Here is a 12,349-nt window from a genome sequence, read left to right as displayed (position 1 = left end):
TAGTGAATTCAATTAAAATATGGTTCACTTTTAATTGTAACTGTATACGGATCCTTACTGTGAAATTTTGAACTGTTTATGAGGTGTATGGACTTACTAATATGCTGTGTACCAGACAGCAGCAAGCAGGTAACAGTTTGTGGTGATTTCTGTGTAAAAATTCTGATAGAAATAAATTATCTGGAAATCTAATCTTTGCTCTGGAAATCTAATTTTCCAACACAGGTGGATAAAGACATTAGAACCCTAACTGATAATGTTTTCTTCGATGAAGCTCAGAGCTAGAAACTAACTATATACCCAGTAACAAATGCTCTCTCTGACCATGATGTGTAGTTAGGATAATGAAGATAGTGCTTTACAGTACAGATACTCCTCAGTGGAAATTAGTTATAGAAATTAATGACTCCAGTACAAGTGTTTTTAAGAATATTTTATATTGGATGACATGGACCAAAATTTATGAACCAAATAAAAAACAAGCTCTTCATCCAGACGGTGAGGGCCCAAGGAACATCTACCAGCTGCTGTGTCATCTGCCACCTTGCACTGTCATGCAGGTGAGACATGGAGATGCATGTGATCAGCATACCGCTCTCCTGGCCATTTGGAGCCTCTGCTACTCAGCCAAGTAGTTCCTCAATTGGCATAATGATGCTGGCCACATCCTGTACCAGTCTCCCCCCCCCCCCCCCCCCCCACCAGGAAAAAATAATTGGTATTACCAGGAACTGAATCTCGATCCTCTGCGTAGCAGCCACCTATGGAGGTGGCCTTATGAAATAAATTCTTACGTAAATTTTTACTTATTCCCCTACAAACCAGTATCATTATCTGAAAATATCTGCCCAAATAAGCAAATCAAAAAGGGACATTAAATAGCTGTGTAAATGGTCACAGATCACTAGAAGGATTAAAATATCTTGTGAAAGAAAAAGAGAAAAATATCTGTTGACAAGAACAATTAAAGATCCTTCAGTTGTTGCACACTACAAAAACTGTGCATAATTATGAAGAAAAGTTATTAAAAATCAAGGAACATGCACATCACATCAGAAATCAGTAACTCTGACAACAGGTTTAAGTCTATATGGAATGTAGTAAAATGAGAGACTGGACAACAGACTACAAAACAGGACAATGTAATTGTTGATTTAAATGGAAGGACTATAAATGATTAGTCAAAGGTAGCAGATATGTTTAATAATAATTTCTTACATGTTGTAGAAGTTCAAGAAAAAACTCTAAGCAGTATTTTGAAAAAGCAACCCACATCAATTTCAGTTATATGAATATCTCACCAAATTCTTCTTCTGAATGAAATGACATAATTTCAGAGGTTTCACTAGCCTCATACAGATATAATTTTATGTATATAGAGTGTAGCAGCACATGAAAATTTGTACCAAGACTGGGAATCGAACCCAGGTCTCCTGATTACTAGGCAAGTGCATCAGCCACTAAGCCACCTTGCCACAGGGGTTCACACAACCGCATGGATTACCCTGGCATGCCTCCCTCCTTACTCCCAATTCTTAATGCCAACCCAGTCTACTTTAAATCCACCTGGAGCCAAGAAAGTGATCTCTAATTGTAGATCCATCTTCTTCCTTTCTGTAGTTCTCAAAAATGTTTCAGATGAAAGCTTACAACAAAATTTTGAACAACTTTCTTCAAATGACATTTTAACAACAGTTCAGTTCGGTTTCTGTGATGGCTTCTCTATGGAGAAACCAATATATGATTGATGAGTTCTTCTTTCGTTATCAGCTGAGTGGTGGCGTCATCTTGTCACAATGTTTCGATGAGTTTTGTACCCATCATCTTCTGGGAAAGTCAGAGGCCAGAAGATGATGGGTACGAAACTCATCAAAATGTTACGACAAGATGATGCCACCACTTGGCTGATAACCCGAGAAGAATTCATCAGTGGAATACACTGAGAAAGACTGCAATTGCATATACCAATATATGATGTCATGAACACAGTTCTGGTAGAACAACAGAAGGAAAGTTAGTCTGTCAGTATCTACTGTGATCTTGCCAAAGCTTCTTATTGAATAAACAATAAAATTCGCTAAGAAAACTATAGCGTGTGTAGAGTATTACCTTAACAATACAAAATAAAGAAGGGTCACATTAAAAAAAAAAGCTAAAACATGTTGTTGTTGTTGTTGTTGTTGTGTTCAGTCCAAATACTGGTTTGCTACTCTATCCTGTGCAAGCCTTGTTATCTCTGAGTAACCACTGCAACCTACATCCTTCTGAATCTACTTAGTATATTCATCTCTTCTGCTTCCTCTACAATTTTTACCCTCCACACTTCCATCTAATACTAAATTGGTGATCTCTTGATGCCTCAGAATGTGCCCCATCAACCAATCCCTTCTTCTAGTCAAGTTGTGCCACAAATTCCTCTTCTCCCCAATTCTATTCAGTATCTCCTCATTAGTTATGCGATCTACCTGTCTAATCTTCAGCATTCTTCTGTAGCACTACATTTCAAAATGTTCTGTTCTCTTCTTGTCTAAACTGTTTATCCACGTTTCACTTCCATACATGGCTACACTTCTTACATATACTTTCAGAAAAGACTTCGTGACACTTAAATCTATACTCATTGTTATTGAATTTCCTTTCTTCAGCAATGCTTTTCTTGCCATTGTCAGCCAACATTTTATATCCTGTTTACTTTGACCATCATCAGTTATTTTGCTGCCCACATAATAAAACTCATCTACTACTTTAAGTGTCTCATTTCCTAATCTAATTCCCTCATAGTCACTTGATTTAATTCCACTACATTCCATTATCCTTGTATTTTTTATGTTCATCTTATACCCTCCCTTCAAGACACTGCCCTTTTCTGTTCAACTGCTCTTCCAAGTACTTTGCTGTCTCTGACAGAATTACAGTGTCATTGGCAACTCTCAAGGCTTTTATTTCTTCTCCCTGGATTTTAATTCCTAGTCCCTTTCTTTTTCTTTTGTTTTGTTTACTGCTTGCTCAGTTTACAGGTTGTTAACACTGGTGATTTGCTACAACCCTCACTCCCTTCCCAACTTCTGCTCCCCTTTCATGCCCCTCGACTCTTATGACTGCCATCTGGTTTCAGTAGAAATTATAAATAGCCTTTCGATCCCTGCACTGTACCCCTGTCACCTTCAGAAACTGAAAATGAGTATTCCAGTCAACATTGTCGAACACTTTCTCTATGTCTACAAATGCTATAAATGTAGGTTTGTCTTTCCTTAACCTCTCTTCTAAGATAAGTCATAGGGTCAGTACTGTCTTGCGTGTTCCAACATTTCTACATAATCCAAACCGATCTTCCCCGAGATCAGTTTCTACCAGTTTTTCCATTCCTCTGTATAGAATTTGTGTTAGTATTTTGAAACCATGATTTATTAAGTAGACAGTTAATTAATTCTCATGCCTGTCAACACCTGCTTTCTTTGGAACTGGAATTATTATATTCTTCTTGAATCGGAGAATATTTCACCTGTCTCATACATCTTCCTCATCAGATGGAAGAGTTTTGTCATGGCTGGCTCTCCCAAGATTATCAGTAGGTCAAAAGGAATGTTGTCTAGTCCAGGGGCCTTGTTTCAACACAGGTCTTTCAGTGCTCTGTCAAATTCTTCATGCAGTATCAGGTCTCCCATCTCATCTTCATCTACATCCTCCTCCATTTCCATAACATTGTTTTCAAGTACATCTCCCTTGTATATACTCCTTCCACCTTTCTGGTTTCTCTTCTTTGCTTAGAACTGGTTTTCCCCCTAAGCTCTTGATATTCACACAGGTAGTTCTCTTTTCTACAAAGGTCTCTTTAATTCTCCTGTAGGCAGTATCTATCTTATCCATAGTGATACATGCTTCTACATCCTTACGTCTGTCCCCTAGCCATTCCTGCTTAGCCATTTTGCACTTCCTGTTGATCTCATTTTTGAGACATTTGTATTCTTTGTTTGACTGCTTCATTTACAGCAGTTTTATACTTTCCCCTGTGCCAATTAAATTCAATATCTCTGGCTCTTGTCTTTTTACCTACTTAATCCTCTGCTGCCTTCACTATTTAATCTCTCACGGCCACCCATTCTCCTTCCACAGTATTCATTTCCCCTGTTTTTGTCAATCATTCCCTAATACTCCCTATGAAACTCTCTAAAATCTCTGGTTCTTTCAGTTTATCCTGATCCCATCTTCTTAAATTTCTATCTTTTTGTAGTTTCTTCAGTTTAATCTACAGTTCGTCATCAATAAAATTGTGGTCAGAGTCCACATCTGCCCCTGGAAGTGTCTTAAAATTTAAAACCTGTTTCCTAAATATTTGTCTAACCATTATGTAATAAATGGGAAACCTTCTAATGTCTCCAGGTCTCTTCCACATATACAGCCTTCTTTCATGATCCTTAAACCAAGTGTTAACTATGAAACTTCTTGTCAGATTAAAACTGTGTGACAGACCGAGACTCAAACTCAGGACCTTTGTCTTTCGCGGTCAAGTCTGCAGGAGAGCTTCTGTAAAGTTTGGAAGGTAGGAGACGAGATACTGGCAGAAGTAAAGCTGTGAGTATGGGGCGTGAGTCGTGCTTGGGTAGCTCAGTTGGTAGAGCACTTGGCCACAAAAGGCAAAGGTCCCAAGTTGGAGTCTCAGGCTGGCACACAGTTTTAATCTGCCAGGATTCATATCAGCACACTCCGCTGCAGAGCGAAAAACTCATTCCTGTGTTAACTGTGATTAAATTATGTTCTATGCAAAATTCTACCAGGCAGCTTCCCCTTTCATTCCTTACCCCCAGTCCATATTCACTTACTACTTTTCCTTCTCTTCCTTTCCCTACTATCAAATTCCAGTCCCCATGACTATTTAATTTTCATCTCTCTTAACTATCTGATAATTTCTTTTATGTCATCATACATTTCTTCAATCACTTTGGCATCAGCGGAGAAAGTTGGTATATAAACTTGTGTTACTGTGGTATGCATGGACTTCATGTCTATCTTGGCTACAATAATTTGTTCACTATGCTGTTCATAGTAGCTCATCCGTGTTCCTATTTTTTTATTCATTATTAAACCTACTCCTTCATTACCTCTATTTGATTTTGTATTTATAACTCTGTATTCACCTGACAGGAAGTCCTGTTCGTCCTGCCACGAACTTCACTAATTCTCACTATATCTAACTTTAACCTATCCATTTCTCTTTTTACGTTTTCTACCCTGCCTGCATGATTATCCATAGAACACCAAATTTGTTTTTGCTGATAATGATGTCCTCTTGAGTAGTTCCACCCAGAGATCTGAATGGGGGACTATTTTACCTCCAGAATATTTTAACCAAAAGGATACCATCATCATGTAACCATACAGCAAAGCTCCATGCCCTTAGGAAAAATTATGGCTATCAGTTTCCCCTTGCTTTCAGCTGTTCACACTACCAACACAGCAATGTTGTTTTCGTTGATGTTACAAGGCCAGTTCAATCAATCATTCAGAATGTTGCTGCTGAAACTATTGAAAAGGCTGCTACCCCTTTTCAGGAATCACATGTTTGTCTGGCCTCTCAACAGATACCCGTCCCTTACGGTTGCACCTATCTGTATCACTGAGGCCCACCAATGGCATGATCCATGGTTCATGGGCAGCATAAGAAACACACAACTAAAAATTAAATGCTTGAGTGGCTGTACGGTATTTCCAGCACAGTAATTAAATAATATAAAACCACTGTGGTTCAACCAACATTATGTAGCTCATCAATCATAGCATCAAAGAAAGAATGTTGCTTAGTGCTCAGAAATGGAGCATTGCCAGACAAATAAATAAAAAAGAATTAAGCTAGGAAGCAACAAACTACAGACTAACATCACTGATTTCCACATTGAGTAAGATGCTCGAGTCTGTAAAGCTAGCTCAGCTTAGCATCTATTTTCTTAGAAACCATCTTCTCACAGAAATTATGAAAAGATTTCAATCTTCAAGCAGCTGTCAGGCCTACACAGATGTCTGGATGAAGGTAAGATAGCGTTGGCATCTTTTTAGATCCCATAAAGCCATTCATTCAGATAAGCCATGCACTGCTCTTTCAGAAATGGAAGGCATGCAGCATCAGACAACCATCATTTGAACTTCTATGGAAAAAGAGAATGGACCCTTCTCACAAGAAGGGAAATTTTCCTTATTACCCATATATCTGGGTTACAAACTCTTACAAAGAAGATTTGTCTGTTATGTAGATGTTTCTTCTTTTATAAATTGTGGGATACAAAACAAGTTTTCAACAAAGTCTCTTAGAAGGATTGTCATACATAGTTTTACCAAAGACAGAAATTATGGGAACAATGCCATTTCTACACATTTGTAATAATATTTTTAATTCAGTTGTTGAGAAGGACCTGTAAAATCACAGAAAAATATCAGCTAGATTATCAGGATATGCAAGATGTCTTAGAAACCCAAGTAACATTTTGTAAATGTTCAAATCTGTCTGACACTATCAGTACTCACAACATTAAGTATGAAACAGAGGAGGTAAAATACGTAGATTTTCTTAACCAGAAGTTACACATAGAATCAAGAGCGTATCCAGCATGTGGTTGGGAAGAGCAGCTGCCTACTCTGCCAAATAGACAGACACAGGGCAGCCGATTTATAAAAAATATGGGGGTGGGGGGACATACTGGGGGTCTTATCCTGGGAAATTTCCTAAATTTTAGATGAAAAATAGAAAGTTTCAAAGATTTTTTAAGCACCTTTAAACTCAGGTATGTCATTCTTTCGGAGTTCCAACAATAAAAAGAAAAATTCAATTTTACATCTCCATGCTCTCTAATTGCTAGTCCTTGTTGGCATAGAAATTACATGACAGTAAAATTGTCTCAGGAGCTAAACAGCCTTTCTTCACATCATTGTCTAACTGTTCATTCAATAGGGAGGCCATACCTTGGTTAGTGATAGAATTTAGTTTCAGTACACCTTCTTTATGCGTAAACGTATTTTCATGAAGATGGAATTATTCCAAAGCCTTTTTCCAGTTAGACAACCCTACAGAAGTAAATGCACCTTCTATTTTTGAAGAAAATTGTATCAGATTTTTAGCATCTGCCTCTTTGCAGGATTTGCAAGAAACTTTTTCGGTAGATGCTTCATATTCTAGCCAGGTATATTTGATCAACCGAGACTTCTGAAATGATCTTCTCTTACCGGATTTTTGAGGTTTCAGCTGTGAACAGTTCTTGCCTGAAGACAACAAAGCAATTGGTGACACAATAATTGTTGGATGTTGACTTGCAGTTTCACCAACTTCCAAGTGCGCCACTTTGGTAACAAATTTATCCATTGCAAACTTAATTCACAATACACTAAGAGACTAAAATAAACGAATAAAATAGTCATATAAAATAGTCCACTAGACACTAAAGCCAGAACATTAAACATGTCTGCAGCATGCACTGAATGAAACTATCCACACTGAATGACTGCAACAGCAGGGTGGGCTTTATATAGCCACAGCATCATAGTGCCTCGAAGCATCAAGGCAACACAAGGCGGAGGGTTCAAGTTGCTTTTGCTCCAGTTCTTTTGATGTTGCTGCAGCTGCAGCACTGGCCCACCGGCAGCAGACTTTACCCACAGGGTCGCGCACCAGGACAGGGTTCAAGTTGCTTTTGCTCCAGTTCTTTTGATGTTGCTGCAGCTGCAGCACTGGCCCACCGGCAGCAGACTTTACCCACAGGGTCGCGCACCAGGACAAATTGTAAGTGTGCCCACAGCACCTTAACACTATCATCATTCACACCACCTACTTTCAGTTAATCTGCTTAATACTGTAATAATTATTTGTTTTAACTCATTACTGAATGTATTTTAAAAGTTAACTATTGCCAAACAAGAAAAATAAAAAATTCCAACATAATTTTGTGATTTTACAGATCATTATACAACTAATAATTTTCTTAAATTATTGGGAGTGTGGGGGGAGTGGTACCAACCCCTCAAACGATTTTTTGAGGGAGCTCGGGCTCCCTTAGTCCCCATGGAGTCGGCGCCTGTGCATGACTTCAGTATCGCTCAGAAGAAACCCAGAAGACATAGAGGAAAGTCATAGTTGTGCCCATAGCTATTTGTCCTGAAACATCAAAACTATTTTGTCACTCTTCATAAAACTGAAATGAGCTGCCCACCCTAACTCAGATCCTGGGTATTCTCTTGCATGAAATTTATGTATTGTTAGAATGATATGAAAATATTAGTTCCTTTTATTATGCACAATCACCTTATGAAATTCTTTGGACACATCTGTTGAGAAGAACACATCAGAATGAGAAAGAATAGCATAAACTTTATTTTATAGTGACGGATACAGCAGATAGGTGTGGAACTCTCCCTCACTGAACACTGTCTTAGTAACAGAAAAAAATTGTACCCTACAACAATGAAAATTCATAGTTACTCAAAGCAACTCAAAGACCTTTGGCACTGCTACTTATATTATTTGTAAACAATCTGTCGTGTTACATCCCGTGTAAATCTGTGCTTTGTTCAGATGATATTATGATCATAAATAATGGAAAAATGTGAATGAACAAAAAGAAAGAGCATCTTAAATCATCAAATATGTTGTTTAATGGTATTGATTATGAAAAAATTGAATTTTATTTTCACGTTACCTAATGCTGACACTGAGTACACATCTACTGAAATCCTTGGCATGTATCTGGATTCAAAATTAACTTGGAAGATTCATAAAGAATATATACATAAAAGACTGTCACACATCATTCTTTTGTGGGGTCCTTCATTATGAACAAAAATGCCACACACAGTATTTATGAAATTAAATGAGAAAGAAAGGGAGGCACGTTTATTCCCAGATCTATCACATACATCCTACACAGTGTCAGACAAGCTGCTACTTGATAAACTGGAAACTTACAATATCAGAGGAATGGCTGAAATCCTCTTACAGTTATACCTATAAAACAGATATCATGTAACACAAGTGGCACACGAAATGGATAACATTATTAAGAAGTTCAGTTCCATTCCAACTATAGTAAACTGGTGTGCCTCAAGAGACAGTTCTGGAGCCTATATTGTTCATGTAATTTAATGACCTGCCTATAGAACACAACGGCAAAGTACTTGACTACGCAGATAACAGAATAATTGTAAATGGAGGACCCAATATGAATGATCTAGTCCAATATTATTACGCAAAGAGGAAAATTCACATTTTCTTAATTATGAGCAAATGGACATTATCTGCTATGCTATAGTGCAACCACACTACAATATGGGATTGAAGTACAGGGGTGCACTGTTGCCAAGCATGTAAACAGGGTAGTCATCCTTCAAAAAAGGCAATAAAGATCATGTGTGAGATCAGTTACAATAAGTCTTCCAAAGGGAGTTTCAAAGGTAAGAACCTACTAACATTTCCATAAATATATATTTATAAAACTGTTCAACTAATTTTAAAATACAGGCAGTACAACAGCCAAAGTTGAGATGTGCACATTTACCATACTAGGAGAGACTATGATAATCCTCTGGAAATATGTGATGAGAAGTGCAGGAAACAGCCCCCATTACATGCAGATAAAATTTTATAACAAACTTTCAAAAAATTTAAAAAGCTCTTGTGGATGTTGCTTTGAAACGGCACTGAAGGAGTTTCTTGCTAATAAATGTTTTTTATAATATCACGAGAATCATTTCAGAGGTGTAGCATACTTTCAGTTGTGTAAATAGTATTTTTATGTACCTGTGACGAAGCTACATATTTTTATTTTTATTGTTTGTAATTGTTTCCACAAAATTATGAGAGAAAGTGTAAACTAGGTCGACAACCCAAAACAAATCCTTGCATTTGTCACTAGAGAGCAAATACAGAGACACACAAATAAAGCTTTTTGGCAATTACATTCACAAGCACGTCTAAGTAAATGCCTTCTAAACAGCGCTCAAAAGTAGCTAACAGGAAAACGTCTCCACACCCTTGAAGAACATGAAAACTGTTTTAAAAATGATTAACTATGTTACTAAGTAATTGTTGAGACTGATTTTACATTTTAACAAACATTAAATATTTGTCCTGCACTATATACAATAAGCAAATATTTTTTCTCTAGCATGTCAATCCCTCATCTAAAAATAATTTTTAAAATTATGCATGATGATATCAGTTGCATACAAAAGTCTGAAAATGGATGGATAAATAAACACAGTAAATTAATGCAATAAACACAAATTATCTATCATTAAACGTTAATTTTTTTGCATAGTGAAATGCTGTTTGCCCCACTCCTTGTTGATATTCAGGGGAGAAAAATTTGTTCATAGTTTTGGCAGATACTAAGAGTGACTCTGGGGACCACACAATGAGAATCAGGTGAAGTCAGGATGTCAGCTGTCTCACACTTACCCTGTAGTTATCCATGTGGGAGCAAAATGATGTGCACAATTAAAATCAGTCACAAAATGTGATTGAGATGCAGTACCAGTATTCGTTTTAGCCACTTGAAAAAGATACGCGTAATATAAGTAAATAATAGCGGTCAGTGTACAAGAACAACATATACAGGCGTATTGCAAATTAATGAAGAAAAGGAAGTGCAAGGGGCAAGATGGAGTGAAGAGTTACAGTAATGTTCAGAATAAGAAGAAGGGTGAAGGAAAGAATTGGAGAGAACCAGACGTCTGTATTACAATGAAGGCACACTGGATTAGAGATGTTATAGATTGGGGGTGGGGGTGCAGGAGACAGAGGGAGATGATGAAGAGATGCAGGATGGGGTGGGGGTTGGGTTGGAAGGGGAGTGGCAATGACAATGTATTGTCTTAGTGTCACTGCATTTATATTATGTTTTAGTCTTCACAGTTCTATTACTGGTATATTTATGCAGTTGTAAACTTTTTATTTATGGCAGAACTCGTAAGTTTCTTAGATAGGACAACACGTTTTCATTTCGCTTGTTTTCTTGTCTGCCACATACGTCTTTGAAATGGACTATAACAGACTGAATTCATTGTGGTAAATAGTGTGTTCACGATTTTTAAATTTCTTGCAAGAAGAGAAAGCTAATGAGCGAAGTATGTGCGGTGAAAAATGAATCACATTTTGAGCTTGAGAACAATTAAAAGAAAGCGTTTCTTCAACACTAGTTATAGTAGGAAAGCTAAAAATAACAAACACTTCTATTGCAGTTAATGGACCGGCAAGCAGACCGCTACAAGACGTCGTTTTCAGTTGACACACTGCTGCAATGCGCCTGTATCATGCTAAAGAACAACAAACGAAACGGTGTCAGTGCGTGGGGAGTGCCTATTACTACTACTTCAACGAATGAAAAGACGGTAGGCACACAAACAATGCGAAAACCAGTCGGCAGGTTCACTGTTGCACGTTATTTATTATTAAAGTGAGTCGACGGTGGCGGTAGTTTAAAAGAGGAAACCGCGGCGGTCTCATCGAAATCGACGTCGCGACGAACTGGCACAAAGGGGTGGCCTAGTCGGCTGTTGGTTTAAATTACTAGGATTCTCATCAGACATTTTACAGCTGCACTAGTGCACATTGGTACACGGAGCACATATGGGGTCGCGGAAGGAAAGACACGGATACCAGCGCTGAGACAGCTTACAGTCGACCAAAACTGATTATTTGGCCAAGGCGACAGCCGATGTATTAACCAAGCTGTGTCTCACCTGACGCGAGGACGCAGGAGAGAGCAGCGAGGCGCGCCATTCCGTGCGGTGAGCTAGCGGACACCAGACTAGCGCGCCGCGACCGAGTCTGGCGGAAGAGCGGCGCGGCTCGCGATCAATATCGCGGCACGCTGCCGGCGTTCGCAGTGCCCGCTGCATGACGCTCACCGTCATCGTCATCGTCATCGCTGCCGTCACATCCTCGTGCACAGTTCACCCAGTGTTGTCAGAAAGTAACTGCAAATGGATCATACAGCCCACTCCAAAAACATCACACTGGCACTGAAAGACCATGCATTTTTAGTTTTACCTCTCTGTCCACATACTACCATCTCGGCCTTACTGATGATGTTAACCCTCTAACCGGAACATCTTTCATTCGGCATTAAGACGAAACATCGGTCTGCTAGACAATCAAATCTCTTCAGGGGAGTAGGACGTCAAACGGGCCGACTTCGAGGAGAGGCACCACAGGACATTTTAATTTTCACTGTCTATACTTTTACAAATAAATTCATAAAACTTTGTCAGCATGACCAGGAAGGATTCAGGATTCACACTCATAGCAGTGGAAGTTCAAAAACACGAAAAAATAATATTTTTTAAATATGAAATTTCATGATTTTTTTTC

General features: G+C 38.3%; 1 protein-coding gene across 1 annotated transcript in view; it reads right to left on the bottom strand.

Moving 5' to 3' along the window:
* The window catches only part of LOC126269384 (uncharacterized), an 86,908-nt gene extending 74,951 nt beyond the window's left edge, over positions 1-11,957 (bottom strand). Inside the window, exon 1 of the mRNA XM_049973990.1 lies at positions 11,719-11,957. Coding sequence (XP_049829947.1) covers positions 11,719-11,758 — 40 coding nt within the window. The 5' untranslated portion in view covers positions 11,759-11,957. The remainder of the gene's footprint in view (positions 1-11,718) is intronic.
* Between the last annotated feature and the right edge of the window lie 392 nt (positions 11,958-12,349).

Source organism: Schistocerca gregaria, chromosome 1 (genome assembly GCF_023897955.1).
Source record: "Schistocerca gregaria isolate iqSchGreg1 chromosome 1, iqSchGreg1.2, whole genome shotgun sequence".
NCBI classification, from domain to species: domain Eukaryota; kingdom Metazoa; phylum Arthropoda; class Insecta; order Orthoptera; family Acrididae; genus Schistocerca; species Schistocerca gregaria.
This window is presented reverse-complemented; position numbering and strand designations above follow the sequence as displayed.